General features: G+C 28.8%; 4 protein-coding genes across 6 annotated transcripts in view; 2 read left to right on the top strand and 2 right to left on the bottom strand.

Moving 5' to 3' along the window:
• LOC123295511 (transmembrane ascorbate ferrireductase 2-like) overlaps positions 1-7246 on the top strand; it is a 61080-nt gene extending 53834 nt beyond the window's left edge. For all 3 annotated transcript variants that reach the window (XM_044876887.1, XM_044876888.1, XM_044876889.1), the window contains 4 exons: positions 4725-4978; positions 5780-5991; positions 6062-6219; positions 7058-7246. In XM_044876887.1, coding sequence (XP_044732822.1) covers positions 4725-4978; positions 5780-5991; positions 6062-6219; positions 7058-7205 — 772 coding nt within the window. In that variant the 3' untranslated portion in view covers positions 7206-7246. The remainder of the gene's footprint in view (positions 1-4724; positions 4979-5779; positions 5992-6061; positions 6220-7057) is intronic.
• Positions 7247-13117: 5871 nt separating this feature from the next.
• LOC123296169 (mitochondrial dicarboxylate carrier-like) lies at positions 13118-15384 on the bottom strand. Its single transcript, XM_044877630.1, has 4 exons — positions 15229-15384; positions 14255-14538; positions 13816-14023; positions 13118-13360 (listed from the first exon to the last, which is right to left on the bottom strand). The coding sequence occupies exons 1-4, from the start codon at positions 15382-15384 to the stop codon at positions 13118-13120; spliced, it is 891 nt and encodes a 296-aa protein (XP_044733565.1).
• Positions 15385-16573: 1189 nt separating this feature from the next.
• LOC123296167 (mitochondrial dicarboxylate carrier-like) lies at positions 16574-19223 on the bottom strand. Its single transcript, XM_044877629.1, has 4 exons — positions 19039-19223; positions 18452-18735; positions 17553-17760; positions 16574-16816 (listed from the first exon to the last, which is right to left on the bottom strand). The coding sequence occupies exons 1-4, from the start codon at positions 19189-19191 to the stop codon at positions 16574-16576; spliced, it is 888 nt and encodes a 295-aa protein (XP_044733564.1). The 5' UTR covers positions 19192-19223.
• A 54-nt stretch (positions 19224-19277) lies between these two features.
• Positions 19278-20322, top strand: LOC123295543 (elongator complex protein 6). The gene is made up of 2 exons (XM_044876928.1): positions 19278-19409; positions 19474-20322. Exon 2 carries the CDS (start codon positions 19502-19504, stop codon positions 20273-20275), a length of 774 nt encoding a protein of 257 aa, XP_044732863.1. The 5' UTR covers positions 19278-19409; positions 19474-19501; the 3' UTR covers positions 20276-20322.

Here is a 20322-nt window from a genome sequence, read left to right as displayed (position 1 = left end):
AGTTTTTTGTAAATTTAACGACCTATCAGAAATTTCCCACCGATCAAAATATTACGTACCCCTGTTCCAGCAGATTATGCGTCATTGAGTGCATGAATTTTTACCATTTTACGTTTGAAAAATATGCCGGATAAATACTTTTATGCTCCAAAATGGGTTAGTGTATAGTGGCAATATAATACAAAGAACGAATCCTTTTGGCCATCGGGCAAATGTTCTATGAGATATCGACTAAAATGATTTACAGAGTGAGAGCTGATTACGAAAATTTTTTTTAATCGATACATCATTTAGATATGAATTTTTTGATTATTTAAGGTAATGAGGACTAAAAATATATAAAAATTTAATATAGCAAATTTCAATTCCGAAACATTATTAAGCCCACTCTAAAATTTTTCTCTATTCGAACTTGTAATCAGCAATTCGTTATTCATGAAACTTTGGTTTACTTTCTTCGATTACAAAATTATTTAATTCAGTTTTTTTCTATTTAAAAGTAAGTAAATACCTACTTTTTCTAAAAAATAAAAATAAAATTAGAACAATGTATGAAAATAAATTTCAATACAACACCTTTTTTCATGTTAATTTAATAATAAAACTTGATAAAATTGATTGCGTGTTATTTTAAGGGTGTGAAACTTCAGTTTAATTCTATTGTTGATTTCATTTATCGAAGAGCAACAGTAAGGTGTATAGATAATTTCTAATAAATATCCATCCGTTTGATTATAATTATTAACCTCATTTCCTATATTTACTTATTAAAAGTAGTATAATTAGAAAAAACTTTGATGATAGGCTGATAGGCGCCAGTCTGATAACTTTGTACAATTTATGAGGTCTTTCTTCACCCCCCACTCTCATTTCTAAGCCTGTATATAGGAAAAAAGACAGATTTACAATTTTTAAGATCTGAAAATTTTCTTAGAAGACGAAAAATGATGTGGAATCTCGAATAGGTACTTGCGAAACTCGATTTGTTGAGCAAGAATCAGTCGAAGAATAGATGAGTGACATTTGACAAATTTTTTTCAGTATTCAGTTCGTGCCTGGCCAACCTTAAAACGAATAATGAGAAATTATTAATAAATTAAGAATTTAAAGAAATCCCCGGCATAAAATCAGTTCTGGCAATTCTATTGTGACATGGTAGCTCCTACACAGATGGACCTATTATGATTTTTTTTTTTGAAATGTGATTTGATCGAGAATGTCCTTAGCTGTGTTCAGAAGCAAATCTACTCAGTCGTTTTTGGTCTTCGAAAAAATAGCCTTCGTTGTATTCCTAAAGATACAATTGCCCTAGTTTTCGCGGTCGATCGAAAATCTGTTGTGGATGTACAACAAGGTTTTTGGTTTCTTAAAAACGATCCTGATCTCTCCAAAATTTAGTACAAAAGTTTTTGTTACAAATTTTTGAGAGGGAGATTTCAGCAAAATGATCGGTCTATGAGATAAAACTTGTAATTTAAATTTCACTTGAAGTTCAAAAAAAGTAGATATCTACCTCAGGTGTTCGTTATTCAATAATATATATGCAAAAACCTCTGAAGAATTGAAATCGAATAACTTTTTACAGGCATCCAAATAATAAAATTACAATGTACACTCTGTGTCACAATAAACTCTAATATACATGTAAATCCGTGCGTTTTTTCTGACACAGAGTATACCTATGAAAAATAAATGTCAAATTTTTTTGTTTACAAAAATTTCTAAATTGAACGTTAAATTAATTTTATTGTGAGAATGTTTACAACAAAAAGTTACCCCCAGGATTGTTTTATGTTGAGTACTAAATTATGTCCAACGGGCCATCTGAAGCGTCTACCTTTGTTGGTATTTTATCTGATGCAGCTGACCGCTTAACTCCTTGTTCTCCAGCCACTTGCAATAGTTATAATATAGAAGAAGATACGGGCGATACTCGTTGTGCATCGGCATGTACAAGGTATTTAAAAAAAAAAGTTTAACTTTATACTTTTTTCTAGAATACTTTGGCAGAGGGGGTTATTGTGACTATTCTCAGTGGAATTCATTGTCCTTGATAATGAAAAAGTCTTGGGTAAAGTCTTGTACCATAGGCTGGTTACTATCTATAGAGATATAAGAATACTTTCAGGTAAAATGTTATTCCTGATGGTGAAAAAGCAAACATTTTTTCGAGAATATCTATTTATCGATTAAAAAGGACCATCCTGTATAAATATATAAACAATGATGATAAATATATCAACGACTCTGATATTTGAAGCTCATAGATCTGATCAGTTTTGGGCTCGTAGAACTTATAAACATACTCTTTCGACTAATCAATAAGATATACGATTAGAGAAAGCCAAGAATACTGCCTTGAAAGATGATTAAATTGGAACAACTAAATTTTTATAAATTGCGATCGACGTACGAGTCTGAATAAGCCTTTCCCGCAAGGAAGTGGATTCTAAATACATGTTTAATCGATCCGGCATTGGCGATATACTAATAACAGATTTCAAGTTTCGTATTCAACTACATATTTTAGTTTTAATGAATGCTCAAATAAAAAACAAGTGAAAACAAACAATTGACTAAGTTAATTGTTGAAATACCATGTATAGACAGTGTTAATTACGGAATCGTTTGTTTTTTCACGTCATGTAAGTAAGCAGAGATAGCCAGCCATACATACATGTCACACAGACATGACTGATATTCCCATATAATACATACTATACAATATTTGAATCAAGTTTGTGCCCTGACGGGTAAACAGTGATGTTTTCGAAAAAATGTTTCAAACAAAAGTTGTTTATTTTTTTATAAGGAACATTTCTTACATTTAACTTTTGTTCTATCTCTACGGACCCAAGACCCAATTGACCTATGTTGCTCAATTACCAACTCGACCTCACTTTTTACGACCTGAGCACGCTGTAAAAATTGGATATCCTTTTTTCGTTGTTGAGTTATCGTGATGACAGACGGACAACCGGAAATGTGCTAATTAGGTGATTTTATGAACACCTATACCAAAATTTTATTCATAGCATCAATATTTTTAAGCGTTACAAACTTGGACTAAACTTGACTAAATATACCTTGATATATTTCATATAAATGGTATAAAAATGCCAATCCGGATCAACTCAATACCCTTATTCAACTCTGCAAATAATTGTTTTTATCATTATTTATCGGCTGTTAAATAAAAGCGAAAAAGATGCACAATACAATCTTCAATATTCAATTTGAAATAATAACTCATTTTAAAATTTTATCATTTTAATGTTGAGTCTTCAAATAATAACTATATTTAATAAATTGTTGTTATTTATGACAAGAAAATAACTGATACTCTACCAGTGAGTGTGGTGATGAATTCGCTCTATTATTTTATTATTATTATTAATGAAACATATTTTATATAAACGATATTATTATTATTATTAACTATAATAATACTTTTAATTAATGACATCCTACTTTATGATGGCCACAATTATTAGCTGCTTAAATATCATATTTTATTTTTAATATACATATATTGAGTGTTCTAAAATTTACTTAAACAATAGAGTGTCGTTATTTTATGCGAGATTCAGAAATCATTGTGAAAAATACCTACAAAGACTTGAGAATCTTGAATAGGCTGCAATTTCTTTAATGCGATGAAAATGATGTTTAGGCAGATTTTTCAAAAGATTTTTTTGCACTTTTTCTAATCAACATAGAGCGTACAAAAAAATTTTTCTCTCTAAAATACCAAAAGCCACTTAAAGATAATCATCAACGATTAAAATAGATGACTTTTAATATTTTCAACCAATAGTTGATATCTCAGAGATAAGTTTGTCAGTACCGAAGAAAAGAAATACAGTGCAACCTTAATATAACGAACCTCAATATAACGATTTCCTCGATTTAACGAATTTTTCGTAATCCCCTTGAATTGTCCATAAGAGTCAATATAAAATATACCTCTACATTACGAATATTCTTTGCGTACAACCTCTATATAACGAATTTTCAACTATCAAGAAATAGTATAAATACATAGCAAATACATATACATATGTAGTAATTTGATAAAAATGTGTTATCATTAATTAGTATAAGTACGTAATACATATTGAGGTGAATAAAACTATTCTTTTACCTCTTTATAACGAATTTTAGACCAATCTAACCTCAACATAACGAACCTCAGTTCAACGAATTACTTGATATAACGAATATTTACTGGATCCCTTCAGATTCGTTATATCGAGGTTGCACTGTATATCCTCTTCAAAAAATATTATATTTTAAAAACGTGTTTGGTGTTCTATTTTCACTACTCCCTTCTTTATATTGTTTTGTTTAAATTTTTAATAACGTAGTTAATTGTTTAAATGGCCTGTATTTGAATTATTGGACCGATATTATAACTTCAACTGCTTCAACAATCTTGAGCTAACAAGTTGGTCGAATATATGTAAATGAGCGTTAATAACCCTTAAAAGCCCTAAACTTATAACAAGGTATACACTTTTAACATTTCTGTAGGAAATGGAAATTTCCTGACGATGGAAATTTAACATTTCAATCTAATTTTGATTAACACATGTGTTCTTAAGCCCTAATATTTAACGATTTTCTCTGAAACTTTTGACTTTAATTAGCACGATCGAAACTAGTATCCACGGCAGTCGTTATTATTTTATTTCAATTAATTAGTTTTTCTTTTTGAATTACAGAAGCTATGCGGAAGAAGAACATCGATGGTCCTGTGGAAGAATGTGTGAATATATATTTATGCTGTTATTTACAATAATATTCATAGCCACATCGTTTTCATTATTGGTATATTGGTTATGTAAATATCGTGATGGTGTTATCATAGAAGTCAGTAAGGATAGTGATCCAATACAAAGTTTCGAGGGTAATGAAAAATACATCAATCTTCATGCGATACTTATGACAACTGGTTTAATCACATGTGGAGGATTTGGTGAGTTTCTTTTTTTTAACATGAAACATTTGTAAGCTCAATCTGTGATAAATTACGAAAAGGAAATTAAGTTCATCTAAATCAAGTTAATGAACTTTTAAACTAGGTAAAATATGGGTTATAACATAGTAGGTTAAGCAGGGGGACACGGGGCTGAGTGTATAGATAGCGGGTGATTCATTTGGATGATCTTTTTTTCAAAACTAACAAAAACATTTAAAAAAAAATTATCGAATTTTCTTTATCATACAAAAGAACCTTTCTTGGCATTTATACTTGGTATTTTGGCACTTTTCACTGCTTTGAACCTTCTTCAAGCTAAAGACTTTGCAAAAAAAAGCTGCTTACCCTGTTCGGTTACCGTTATATCGTTTATTTATTTATATATAAAGCCCTTTGTTCAGAATAACTCATAAGCCGTTACCGTTTACGACAGAAGAAATCAAAGTATTAAAAATGAAGACGCGTATATTTCAAATATCCACTGAACAGAAATTTCTCAAAGGCCAGTTTACTAATGACAATATTTCCAAATTTTAGTTATTTATTTCTTCACGTTAACCTTTGTTTTAAAGTAAACAAATTCCAATAATCCGTTCATATAATTTTTATTATATATGCCAAAGGACAGGTAATATCTTAGTCAAAAATTTATTGCTTTATAAACCCTATCCAAGAAATGAAAAATGTTACAAAACAATTTGGAAAACGTAAATAAAGCCACAAATATCTGACTAAGATATCTTTTTAAAAATTCTTCTATTTACAGTCTAATTATAATTACTTTTTTGTCTTTTCCAGCGATGATGTTTTATCGATTGTTCAGTTGTTGTCCAAGATTACTGACTAAAATCTTGCATTTCATCATTCTTTCATTCTCAGGAGCATTGAGTGGTTATGGCTTAAAAGTTGCATACGAATATCATGTTGAACATAAACCAGAAGAAATACCACATTTACGTTCATTACACAGTTGGATTGGTATTGTTTGTGTGGCATTATTTGCGTTACAGGTGCGTAGTAAAATGACTTGGTAAAATTATAAAAATTCCATTATTTAATTTGTTTTTTCTTTTGTTTCAGTATCTAATTGGATTTGTTTCATTTGTTTTGCTTGCTTGGGTAAGAAGTTGTGACAAAATAAGAGAGACAATTGGAACTATACATGCTGCTTTGGGTTGCATTATTTTAGCGTTAGCTGTATGCGCTACTTGTACGGCATTACAACGATTTTCTGAAGAGTGAGTATTTTTTACTTCAAGTTAGAAAAACGTCCAAAAACCTGAATCGATATAAAATGGATTTACTGAGCAATTCCAACTTAATCTCTTGCCCTCGCTTACCTCATCTTCTTAACATCGACGATGCTCCCATTCCTTGAACAATGAGACGATCTCGGGCCACAGAACTCACTGCTTGAGATTTGAATAAGTATAAGGGTATTATAAACCATATAAACGTGTTGCGGTAAAATGTGGTTTTATCGTTATAATTCTGACCATCGTTATAGGAGCGACATAAAATAATTTTAATCAAAAGCTATTAAATGTATCAATTTCATCAAAATCGGTCCAGTAGTTTTTGTGTAATATGCCAACAAACATTCAAACAGATAATAGTTTTTTAATAGTAAAAGGTAAAGGAATTGTCAAGCTTAATGGTCTATACTGCTGCAATCGACGATTTTTTGTTAACTATGGTTGTGGTTCGATCAGATAAAAATGCTTTTGACCCTTTGACGATTGACTGAGTTTTTTTTAAAATATTGACTAGAATCGTATTCGAGGATAATGCTCATGGAGCAATTTTTGATTTCCCGAAAAAAAAGCAAATTTCCATGTTTATGGATTTTTGTGTGCAATAAGGACCCCAAAAAAACCATACAAATGCAGTTCATTTGACAATTGCAATTGAAGCAATTACAATCGAAACTCTCTAAGCTTTTTTATCGCATTTAATCGCAAAATAAAACAAATTTTCGTTTTTGGTGCAGTGTCAGAACCTAGTCCTCTCCAGACTACTACAGATTAAATTCGAAAATAATACTTATATTTAAGATCAATTTCTTTTTTGTTTTAGCGAAAAAACTACGCCATTCAATACCAAAGCACTTTTACTAAACGTTATTGTAATATCCTTCGTTGGAGTATTAATAGTTGTAGTATATTCAGTACGAAGACCTCGAACACAATATGAAGCAAAAATATTTGTAACAGAACGATTATAAATATAAATTCATCGATTCAAATACAAATAATTATACTGTGTAAGTATGTAGCTTAAAACAAATTTTCATATATTCGTGGAAATTATTATGTTTTTTTTTTTTTAATTAATTTGAACACATTTTAAATGCTCATTAATTAATTTTTTTAAATTCATTGCGTTCAGATCATACTTTATTTTTTACTTGAAAAATCAACTAAATCAAAAGACAAATATTAGTGCCATTTATCAACAATTTGTTCAACTTTTCACTCTTTCCACTTGAACAGTAAAACGAGTAGATCCGAATCAACTACGAAGATTAATTCGTGTTGCTTCGGATCTACTCGCTATTACTCGTTTTACCCTCCAAGTGGACAGAATGAAAAGCTAAGCTCATTACATAAGTATGATGCTAAATAGGCTAAAAATGTTTCTAAGCGCAAGCAATCGCAAGCAACGTTTATTTTTTTTTTTTCGAAAAAAAAATTTATAATCGAATAATGATATTGTTGTAGACAAAAACACTATAATCAAGACAAAAAAAAAAATCGAAATCAACGTTAATAAATATTATGAAGAATAATTTAAAAGTTATTTTTTAAATCAAACTATATTTTATGTTTCAAAAACAGAATAATTTTTAGATTTGGCAACCAATTTTTATGTGAAAATTAACCAATAACAATGATTGTATCATGTTACAACATTGTACCAAAAAGTAGAAATGACAATTATGCTAAGCATAAAGTAATTTTCTTTAACATAACTTTCATTTTTACAAAAAATAATACAAATTTTGTGTACTGTAAGGTATCCTATAAATTAAGGATTTTTTTGGTTGATTTTCACATAAAATCTTACGCCATGTTACAATCACCTAATTTTATTTTTATTTTTTTGAAACATCTAATATAATGTCATTTATACCTAATAAAAATATAAGACTTTTCATATTTGAATTAAATATTAAGTTTTAAATGTCTAAAAATAATATAAAATATTAAATAAATATACTAATTAAATAAATTATATGATTTAATTTATAAAATTTATAAATTTTATTCAATTGTTTATTTTACGAAAATAAAGAATTAAGTATTTAAAAAAAAAAATTATTATTAAAAACAGTAACTGTATATTCTACAGAAATTACGTGATATTTTCATAGTTTTTCAGCTCTAGGATTACAGAAGTTAGAAAGTTGCAAGCAAAAAGAAATAAATGAAAGGAAGCTGCGGTAAATTTGAGGTGATGAAAGCTGTTTCTAGAAGAGTTGTAGGAATTTGAAATACGCTACTTCTTCCAAAGACTACTAGATTCAAGTAGAAAAGTTGAAGTTGTAATTTTTAAGAAATCAGTTAATTAAATTTGAGTATATAACGAATTCAAATACTTTCTTAACTTAGCATGAGCTAAAGAACTTCTATAACTTTCATTGCCTCATTTTATGCATGAATTCATCTACCAGTAGGAATGCGATTTAACCGGTAAAATATATTTTTTACGTAATTTACCAATAAACTGCTGGTAAATTACCGGACAATTAACCAAATAAGTTTTTAATACCATCTAGCATATCTACAACGTATTATCAGAGCAATTAAGCATAACGCGGGATATATAAATATTAAATTAAATTTGGGGTGTATCCCTTATTCTAGTTATTAAAAAGTTTCACTATAAAAAAAAAACTCAATTATAAAAATGTTTTGTTAATTATATCATTCCATTTTTGGAATGATATAATTAATTTATAATCCATTTTTGGAATTCCATTCCATTCCATTTTGTTAATTTATTTAACCGGTTAATTAACCAAATAACTAACCGCTAAATAACCAGATAGTTGTCCTTTCGAATCACTATCTACTAGTAATTCTAACAGTATCCTGGTTCTTATTTTATTCATAATAATTAAAGATCTATGGTACTATGTTTTTAATGATTATTCAAAATTTTGTCCATAAAATTTTATTAATAATTTGTTTTGTTATTTAAGATAATTTTATGTAAAAAAAAAATTAAATGAATATATATTTATTGATAGCAAAAAATAAAATAAATGTTTAAACTAATTTTAAAAAGAGTTGTTTATTTAAAAAAATGTTTATTGTCAATTTATATGTGAAAAAAAATGTTTTACCAAAATAAGATATTGTCTCAATAAAAAAATTTCTATGTATAGTGGATTTTCTTTATTAAAATGGGGAAAAATTTTAAGGGTTGAAATATTATATTAATTGAGCTAGAAAAAGATAGAAATATATGACAACGAATATATATATTATATACCAAAAGGTTAAGATTTTGAAGACGTCGCAGACGGTCTAAAAGACCACAATCGGTTTATCAAATACTTGAAAATGGGAGGACTCAAATGTGGTAATATGGAAGATGTTATATTTCAGACCTCCATCATTCTTACATACAGGCTAAATTAGAAGATTGGCGTAAGAAAATGGAAAATGGAAAAATTAAATCTTCTGGATAGACATTCATTCTGAATATTAAAACCTATACTTATAAGCATGACATCAAAATCTAATCTAAGGGCAAATAATGATCGCTTTCGATTTTTAATTCATGTAGTTAAAAAGAAGACAGGAAAATAAGAAGAGTTAACTCTTGGATGGACACAAATACGTCCGGCACTTGTATGGACGCTGCATTTAAGATATTTAATTATTACCAAAAGTAAGGCTATGTATATCTCTTTCTTAGAGTAAGATAGGTTGTTATCTCTCAAATTTATTTCCAAAAGTGAGCCTTTCTTGCGATTGATTCAGGTTTCGGTAAAGTAACCGTGCTAAGCTGTAATAATTATAATGAATATCTACTATCTGGAAATTTCCATTATTTAATAAATTCCATTTTTTACCTAACTATAGTTATGTATACTTATGCAAAACAGCAGCACTTATTTTACGGCTTTAATATACCGTCTCTGGAATTTATGTGGTAGAAACAGCTCAAAATTTTTTTACATGTTTTTACATTTGATGACCAAATGGACTATGGTAAATTTTCTTCAGAAATTTGAATACAAATATAAAATATAAATCAAAATCAAAATCGTAGAAATAAAAAAAATTTTTTATTAAACTTTTTTTTTAAATCAAAATTGATGTTATTAATATCTCGTTTTTATATCATATAAATTATATAATCATAAATATATACAAAATTTTTATAAATTTTTAGAAAAATTAATCGTATTGATTTATGTCCAATTGTTATAGTTATCACCAGACTGCATGAATTTTTAATTAATATATTAAAATCGTTTTTGTAGTGCTATTTATAATATGTAGGCGTTTTTAATTTGGTTAGCACAAAAACATGAAAATTTGATATAAGGACCCGAAGTTGAACTCACAGTTAATTGTTGGGCTGTGCTATTTTGAGGAAAATTATACCCTCCCAACTAGGAAAGACAAAATGAGTTAGCAGTTAATGTCTGCTCTCTCAGTAACAATTTTGTTTTTTTTTTTTATTTCATTATCATCTTGGAACAATAATGGTATTCATCTTTAACAAAATCTACGGAAGACAATGATGAACAATTATTGTATGCTGATTGATAAGGAATTTCTGTTAAACACTAACAGAGACAATCTACGTTTTTCGAAGATAATTAAAACCGCCATACTTAAAACAAATTTGTTTAAACCTTAAATTACAAATAGAAAGGGAACGAATGTAAGTAGAAACCTTATTAAAAACGCCTTTTAAAAGAATTGTTCGTTATTGGGTATAAAAAGTGACGAAATTTCATTGCGACCTATTAAGTTAACTTAAGGTAATTGTCTTGCTATGGGCAGGAAATCGATTGACCGTCTCTAACTCGATATATAAACTTAAAGTTCGAATCATTAACACAGACAGCTTTGGAGTCCTTTAATTCTAAAAGAAAAACGAACTGTCAGACCTTTTCAAAAAAAAAAAAAAAACTAACTGAACATATTGATATATTTGTTCTTAGTTAATAAAAAGAAAAATTAAAAAATTAAAATCTGCAAAAATTAATTAATTGACCTTTTCATTGATGAGATACATTAATGCAAAGTTAAACCTTTCTATTGTTGAACAGAAACAATTATATATAGAGTATTGTGATTATAACAGAAACAACTATATAATAGAAGTATTGTAACCGATTGATCCTACACAGTTCTGTATATGTGAATTAGTTGTGTGGTGCAGTATTAGACAAAAATCATACCTCATTTCACTACAAGCTTATATACTACAACAGCCCACGCATATTATCCAAAACTTTTTTACAATATTGTAGCAAGACAACTACGTTAAAACGAATAAAAATAACCATTTTTGTACCTATATATAGCTTTTTATACCTAATATCGAGGAATTATATATTTTAGAAAAATTTTAGAATATTCTCAGGCCAGAAGCTATTATTTAGAGAAAAATGAAACATTCATTCATGCTGCAGAATAGGTTATTTTATTTTAAGATTTTATCGCATATGACTAACGCTGCACTGCGATAAAGTTCCAAATGTATTATAGGTAAAAATTATTTTTAATTGTTTTAGAAACCAGTAGGGCTAAGAAAAAGTATTATTTAGTTTGAAACTCTTTTTTTTTAGTTGTTAACCTCTTGTTTGTAAAACAAAAGCTGAAAGTATCATCGAATTGCTCACTATAGCAATTCCTACAGCCTAAAGGCTGTAAATTTTCTATGCAAAATAATTTTTAATTTTAATCCAGTTTTGTAATGAATTTTTGGATTAACATAAAATAACCTAGGCTGTAGAGTGAAAAATTACCTACTTAAAAAATGATATTGTTTTGAGAAATATTAGAATTTTAATGACATGTCGAACGAATAATACCAAATGAAAGCAATTTTAAATTTAAATAAAGATAAATTATTTATAAAAAAAAACTGCCATTTATATAAATATACCTTTGTAGACTCCATTATATATTATAGTGTATAAACGCTGTTTTAAAAGCGTTTTTTATATTCAAACATTTTAGATAAGGACCAAAATTATTACAAGTGAAACATTTATATAGAATATGTTGTAACTAATTCATTGTCAACAAATAAAACTATTCAATAAATATTTAAAAACGCCATTTTTTAATTATTCTTTCAAAAAATTCCTACTTGCTGACAAAATAAGATTACGAAAAAGACGCTTTACTATTGCCGATTAAACTTATTTATTTTATCTAGAGTACTGATAGATAAAATAATAGTTAGGGTACTCTACAAACAGACCTAATATCGAAAAGTGCGGTTTCAATATAAACTATTAAAACGCGACCCTTTATTGGTCGTTTTTGCACCTAATCAGGATTTATTTTAAGGACTAAGAAGTGACCTTGAATATGTGTTACTCGAATATACTCCAAAACTCCAAGTTTTGTCCTGACAGTCAGAAATTCAAGACCATTTGTAAAATGAAAAAAGTTCAATATTTGTTCTGACGTAGGATAAAGGAAGATGTTCCAAAATTATACCTTAAGAAAGAATGTAATTTATAGCCAAACTATTCGAGATTTGTATAACGTCGAAATATTTTTGGTTTTTTTTTTTCAAGTGTGGCAATAAGGTCATGAAAATTTCTTTTGATTTGTTTAAAAATTTTTAGAAATGTTCAATATTTCTCAAAATGGATCATTTTACCGACCTTATAAGAATAGGTGGGTGAAATGATCTCATTGCGTTTTTTACCAAAGAGTTCACATAAAATATTAATTGTTCTTTTACATTGCATCAACGATTTGTATAAATACAAGAATCCCTGACAAAAACATCTAAATCAAAACAGTCAAAACCTGCCACATGATCATTTTACCTATTTATTATAATTTTATACACAAAATAGGGATCATTTTAACGTATTTTTTTGTATATATTTTATTTTTATATTTGTTACATATAAAATATATATTTTCACTTTTCTTTTTTTTCCACATAGTACCCAAAATTCAAACGGAAAAATTCAAATAACACATACATTGTTATATTCATAGGACCAACTCTTGCATATGTCGGTAGAAAACCTTTCCAAAAACCCAATATTCCATTTTGCACATAAATATCTTTTAGAATTTGTAAAAATGGTTGACCCACATTTGCCATAACTCTCGTCCTTATTACATCCACCGGTTGTGACACCATAATTGCTGTCGTAGTCTATATTAGATACACGATAACAGAAAATGGTATATAATAGCTAGCCATTTATCGAGAAAGTTGTTTTCAAGATCCCTGAATTTTGGATTTTTCTTTTCTTATTGAAATTAGGAAGGGATGAAGTACGTCTCGCACCTGAGAGCGGTTCTGTTTACTACGTTTTCTAGTGCAAATTCCCGAAAATAACTTCGAAAATTGCTTATTCTAAAACCAGTTTTAAGAAAATTTTTTTAAAAATCATTTTTATGCCCTTTAAATTATAGCAAAATAATTTATAAGAGGGGATAGGACTAAATTTTTTTTATCACTTCAGACGAAGAATTCTCACTTCACGAATAGAAAAATGAAGTTGGTTTTTAAAAATAATAATAATCCTGTAGGTTAAAGCAAGAAATGTTTTGGCACGATAGTTTATTCGATATTTGAGGCAATAGAAGAAGAATTTGAATACATACTGCAAGCACGCTGGTAATAAAATGAGTTGACATATCATCCATAAGTCGAAAACGATGTAATAACAGTACTTTAAAGGTATCATAAGAAGTAAAAACAGACATGGTAATAACACACGCTCTAAGCATTGTCATAGTACCTCCTTTATAAAGTCCCAAAAATCCTTCGTTATTAACGACTGTATAGAGACCATGAACCACATTCTTGTAACTATAATAAATAAATGCTTTAAAACAAATTTTATGGGTTATTGAAAACAATCAAAATATTTCAAAAGTCAAATTTTTGTACTGCCCACTAATGACGACAGATTCTAACCAATAAGAACACAACTATAGCAACCCCTCCCCTTACTTGTCTAAGTGGTTTGATAGAGCCTGTTTCATTCTGGAAATAGTTTGACTAAATAAAGTAAAATATAGTAAATGTATTTGTAATTACTTTCTTCTTTTCTCAGCTGGTAAAACAAAATCGTTTAACATACGAACATTTACTATATCGGGAGGGTTTGCAATAAAACCACCCAATGCTCCCGCTATACAAGACATCCATACACGATCATGGAACTCAACTTTTTTGTCTCTTCGTTTGTACTCCGTCTTAAAACCTTCATATATTCCAAATCGCGCTGTAGCATATAACAGTTGACGTGTTATAGACGCAGATAATCCATAAGTAAACCCTCTAATTCCTTTTTCTCTTGTAATATTATGTATTGCTTCTATCTGAATCATTTTTATTAATAATTTATAAAACGAATTTTTTACTAATAATTTTAAGAAAAGTGGGTCATTACAGTTTATTGTATTCGGTTTCTGCTAGATCAGGGGGGGGCGAATTTAATGAGGCCGTAGACGTGAACAAATAATTTTGATGTCGTGATTATTGGGAAAATGATGCATGATAACCAGACTTCTTTCAAAAACTCTCTCCCTCTTGAAAAAGTTTACTATTCCGAACAATGACATTTGCAGCCGAGCAGCTTGTTGCACTCGCATGACAATTTTTGCGAACATATTTAATTATAGACGTCGACTGTAATTAATTATAATCTATTAATTTTGCTCTGGTTTGTTTCACCTTCCATGCGCTATGTATGATACAGCTTGAATCTCATTTTAACTATTCGTCAACCCTCGGTGCTGCAAGATTACTGAAATGTCTATGTACCTGACAAAAACTAGACAATATATCTTGGCACAGAAAATGTGGGCCAAATAATCAAGGACCTTTTTAATACAGCTGCTCGGAATTTTTACACATAATATAAATAAATTTGCGTTTAAATCAATCGCCGTTAGTATAGCCACAAATTTAGACTACAAGATTACCGAAAAAGATTTCAAAAAAATAATCCTATACTGGAATAGGATAAAATTAAGATGTTCTGTTGATTAATTGATTATTATACGTACAAATGATAATTTTTCGGATACTTGAAATTGTACTTTTATTATGTCAAACGGATGCATTGGTATGGCGGATAAAGCCTGAGCTGCTCCACCAGCCCACCAAGGTGGTACTTTATCTTCAGTTTTTTGTTCATTATTACATTTCTTAAATTCAATCATATTCGTTCAAATGAAAATAATAAACTAATTATCTCTTAATCATTTTTTCTGGGATGATATTCTTTAATTTCAAGTTTTGTACGCAGCTAACAATTGAGGAATGCAATGAAATTACGAAGCTTAATTCCATTCAAATATGAGTTGAATTTTTTAAACTACAAAATAAACAGATAAGATACACACTTCGAAAATTATTAGTTTTTAAAGTTTCTATAATATTCTGTCATATTTTTTAAAACTACTTATATTTTTATTTATTTAGAATTTTCAGGTTTCTGAAACGATCACAATAATTTAAGAAGTATCTCGAAAGTTCAAAAATTTTTTTGACCTAAACTTTTTGGGGCGTCTTGGGGCATCATTGTCGACATATAAATTTTTCTCGATATTTCGTGATCTATTGCTGAATAAAATTTCTGATTTTATGATATCTTGCAAAAACACGAATTACTTACATGTAATTAATTTTTTGTCATTTTTTAAAATTAATTTTATGTCATTTTTTATAATAAAATTATTTTATTTGTGAAATGAACCTGTTTTTTTCCCTTAAAAGAACTGGCTGAGTGCATTTCACAATTGGGTTGAAAAAAAATGCCCTCTCAAAACCATGGTTACTCGATCATAAGCTACCATTATTTATTTTGCAACATATTTTTTCTAATTCTTTTCGCGAATACGAAAGTGAGCTTCAGACGACCTGACAACGTGATATGATTCAAGTAAACTTGTTCGAACATGTAATTCTATTAATACTTAATAGATTACTTATTTTAGAAAAAGTAACTAAACCAAAACAGGCTGAAAATACCCAACTCTAGACAAAAGATGCATTTATCTCAACACCGAAAAAGTTTTCGTTCGAAAGTTTTTTAACGATTTACACAGAGAACAACTGTGACAAAAGAAGCCATATGGATTATTGGCAAAAACGGGAAAGATATACTTTTTCTGGCTGGGGTATTTATCGATTACTGCAGATTTAAAAAGAGGATATTGCGATCTACCAGGACTGTGACGAGGCGGATTATACGACCTTCCACTTTCTGGCAAAATTTCTACACAAATCCGTTAAGTATTTTAGGTGTAGGCTGACAACTATAATCAAATAAACGAAATACTTTTTTTATAACAATTTATTTAACAAAAAATATCCATAAAAATATTAACTATATCATAGTCATTATAATTAATCTTCTATTCTTTCCACATAGTATCCAAAATTAATACGGAAAAATTCAAAAAACACATACATCATTATATTCATAGGTCCAATTCTTGCATATGTCGGTATTAAACCCTTCCAATATCCAAATATTCCATTTTTCTTATAAATGTCTGTTATAACTTGTAACCTTGGTACCCCTTTCGATGACATAATTCTAGTTCTCATGACATCCACTGGTTGTGATATCATAATTGCTGTCGAGGTCTAGAGCATTATAACATTTACGAATATTATTAACACAGAATAGAAAAATTTAATACATATGTCTAACTAAATTTTCCTCTTTAGTAATTCTTAATTTGGCCATTTTGGCCCGATTGGACGAGTTATCATGCTTCCGTTTTCGATAAAAAGTAGCTTATTCGTGCTTAGGTATCATTGTATGGAGGAACACTGTAAACTGAAAGTTATTCTTTATAAAATAACTAAACACGCTTAGTAAATTAAATTTTAGAAGATATGTTTTTAAAACATCCGGATCTATTTACAGTAAGTATTAAAATTTTTATCTATCCGCCTTTCTAATTTAAAGTGTTACTATATCTCCTACCGTTTAAGATATAAATTGGCTATTAAAGAAACACGGAAACAACTAAGTCCAATCTGATGTAAGAACGTGATGCCCCCCCCCCCATCAAATTCGACTGCTTTTGCTTCAGTCATTTTTTGATTGGTTAGTTACAAAACGAGCTATTAGCCAATATAGATTAAAATGACCCACTCTGTAGATAAATGTTCCGATAGTCCCGGTTCTTGGTCTTCCGATAGTCTTGTATTCCAAGTATACATGTATACATACTGCACACACGCTACTCACTTTTACTTCGAATTATATTCCTAGTAGAAATCACGAATTTTCTATTAAAATAAATTGAAAATTTACTTTCCGATAGTCCCGGTTCTTGTCTAAGAAAAGTAAAAAATTTAAGTATATACATACTGCACACACGCTACTCATAAAATGAGTTTTTGGATCATCTCCTAGTCCAAAACGACGTATGAACATTGCTTTATATGTATCATAAGAAGTGAAAATACACGTAGTGAAAATACAGGCTCTCATCATTGTTAAAGAAACTCCTTTATAAAGTCCAAGAAATCCGTTCTCCTTAACCACTGAATACAAACCATGAAACACATGTTTATAACTAAAATATACCAAAAAATAATAATTAATGCTAATTATAAATGCTAATGTAAGGATGTTTGTTACGCTTTCACGCTAAAATTAGCGAATGATTTACAATGAAACTGTACAGCAATATAGCTCATACTTCAGAATAACACATGAGCTATAATTTATAAAGATATTTGAAATAAAAATAAATAAATAAAATTTAATCTGACATTTACTATTTTAAATTTTTACAGCTAAATCTGTAATTTATGGTTCAAAATGATGATTATAGACGGAGCACATGTATAATCATCATTTTGAACTATAAATTAAAGTATTCTGTTAAAATTTAAAATAGTAAATGTCAAACCACTAATGGTCAACTTTTCTGATATACTCAATGAATTATGACTATTTTACATTTAACAAAATTGAAAACTGTGCACATCAAGAGAGGTTGAGGCTATAAAGCGGTGTTTTTTACTTTTAAACACAGTGAAACGAGCGGGTATCAGGCTAGTTTTACTATAAAAACGCCTACTTATAAACAAATCCTGATATCGGGAATATATTTTGAAAAATGCCTAACTCGATTAAACTGATCATCACTCATTTGATTCTTTCGAAAAAAAAGTATTTTATACAAATTGAGTGTGGATATTTACAAAATGACTATAAATTCCAACAATTAAAATCTTAAAAATAAAAATATTGAAAATTACTTTCTTCTTTTCTCTGGTGGCTGTGCAAAATCATTTAACATGCGGACATTTATCATATCAGGAGGATTTGCAATAAGCCCACCCAATGCTCCCGCTATACAAGACATCCATATACGGTCAGGAACACCAATGGGTTTATTTCTACGTTTATAAATCGCTTTTAGATTTTCGTATATTCCAAATCGCGCTGTAGCATATGTTATTTGACGTGTCACTGATGCTGATAATCCATAAGTAAGTCCCATATAACCTTTTTGATCTATGATGTTTTTGAATGCTTGTTTCTAAATAATTATTCAATAAAAGTATATTATATTAACATTGGAAATAATTGGTTAATGGTTATACAACTGACCAGTTCCCAGTAATCAAAATTATATTGATAATTTAATCGTTTTATCATGACGACTGCTTATAAGCAAAGTCTAACGATCAACTCAAATTAAATATTTGGGTTTTAAAAGCAAGTAAGGTTGTTATAATATTTTGACCAGGGTTATCTAACCCGAGTCCAAGAGGTACATCATCGTACATGGCACCCTGGGCGCTGAGGCATTGAATATTGAATATGATTATTGCATACGTACAAAGGATAATTTTCTCGATACTTGCAGTTGTACTTTTATAATGTCAAATGGATGCATGGGCGTTGCGGCTAACGCTTGGGCAGCTGCGCCAGCCCATATTGGAGGTACTTTGTCTTCTGTTTGTTGTTCTTTGTTACATTTTTCCAATATCATGGTCACTTTTTGAATTAAATTATTCTTCAAAGATGTTCATTGTTATATTTGAAATTTACAGATTTTTATTCAAACAGTCGGTAAAACAGGAACTACTAAAACAGCACGTACTGATTGCTAGTGACATCCAGCGATGTAAATAGTAATGACAATCACAGTACCATGTGAAAATGAGTTAAATGTCAAAATATACTAAAATAAAATAAATAAAAAAAACTGTAATAAAATATACAATAACTTATATTATTTTTGTAAAAAAATTAATAAATATTTATTTTTTAGATTCTTCTCTACAGATATATTATTAAACATGGCAAGTGAAGTAATAGCAGCGCTTGAATTAGACAAATCAGATATAAATAACAAATTATTAATAATAACCGAAAGAAATGACGCAAATAGCAGCTTTATTTTAAGTTGCGTTATGTCTGAAAGATATAATAAGGACTCAGCTTTTTTAATTGTTACATTGGCGAATACTTTTCGTCATTATCATAACGTTGGTATGAAATTAGGTTATAACTTGGACAAACTATCAAAAATCAAAAAGCTTGATACTATTGAAATATTACAACATTTATCTGAGTCTATATGTAACTCGTCAAATTTGGAAGATCATATAAATTTCTTGGACGTTAATAAAACGGATATAATAAAGAATTTAACGAATTTAATTCGATTTAAATTAAATGAATTATTTAGAACTAATACAAATGTTTGTTTAATCATCGATGATATTAGTTATTTATTGGATTTAAATATTCCAGTAAGAGATATTTATATATTTAAACAAAATCTAAAAAATATGTTAAACGTAATGGAAAATTTATCGATTGTATTAAGTGTGGCCGTAAAAAGTCAGGAAGATTTAATAATAGCGAATAGTTTTCGACATATTGGTGATAGTGTAATTGAACTATCCGGATTAAAAACTGGTAAAAGTGATTTAGTGACTGGTGTTATGCATATTCGACGATTAAATGAAGATCTGAAATCGTGGGGTGCACAGAATATTTATCATTATAAATTATTGGATAGACAAATTCGAATATTCGCGCCAGGAACTGCCAATACTATTGTTTAAAGTCTATTGTAAAATTATTTGTATAATAAATCGTATTTTCAATTTTT

Source organism: Chrysoperla carnea, chromosome 3 (assembly GCF_905475395.1).
Source record: "Chrysoperla carnea chromosome 3, inChrCarn1.1, whole genome shotgun sequence".
Lineage (NCBI taxonomy): Eukaryota > Metazoa > Arthropoda > Insecta > Neuroptera > Chrysopidae > Chrysoperla > Chrysoperla carnea.
The sequence above is the reverse complement of the archived record's forward strand: the minus strand, read 5'-3'. Positions and strand labels throughout refer to the sequence as shown.

Coding starts and splice junctions, on each gene's coding strand:
- LOC123296169 (XM_044877630.1), bottom strand. CDS start 15,384: ATGATTGAATTTAAGAAATGTAATAATGAACAAAAAACTGAAGATAAA. Junction 14,024..14,254: donor CCAGCTGAGAAAAGAAGAAA/GTAATTACAAAT, acceptor TATTTATTATAG/TTACAAGAATGTGGTTCATG. Junction 13,361..13,815: donor TTATTACCAGCGTGCTTGCA/GTATGTATTCAA, acceptor TATCTAATATAG/ACTACGACAGCAATTATGGT.
- LOC123296167 (XM_044877629.1), bottom strand. CDS start 19,191: ATGATATTGGAAAAATGTAACAAAGAACAACAAACAGAAGACAAAGTA. Junction 17,761..18,451: donor CCACCAGAGAAAAGAAGAAA/GTAATTTTCAAT, acceptor GGTATATTTTAG/TTATAAACATGTGTTTCATG. Junction 16,817..17,552: donor TTATGAGTAGCGTGTGTGCA/GTATGTATATAC, acceptor ATAATGCTCTAG/ACCTCGACAGCAATTATGAT.
- LOC123295543 (XM_044876928.1), top strand. CDS start 19,502: ATGGCAAGTGAAGTAATAGCAGCGCTTGAATTAGACAAATCAGATATA.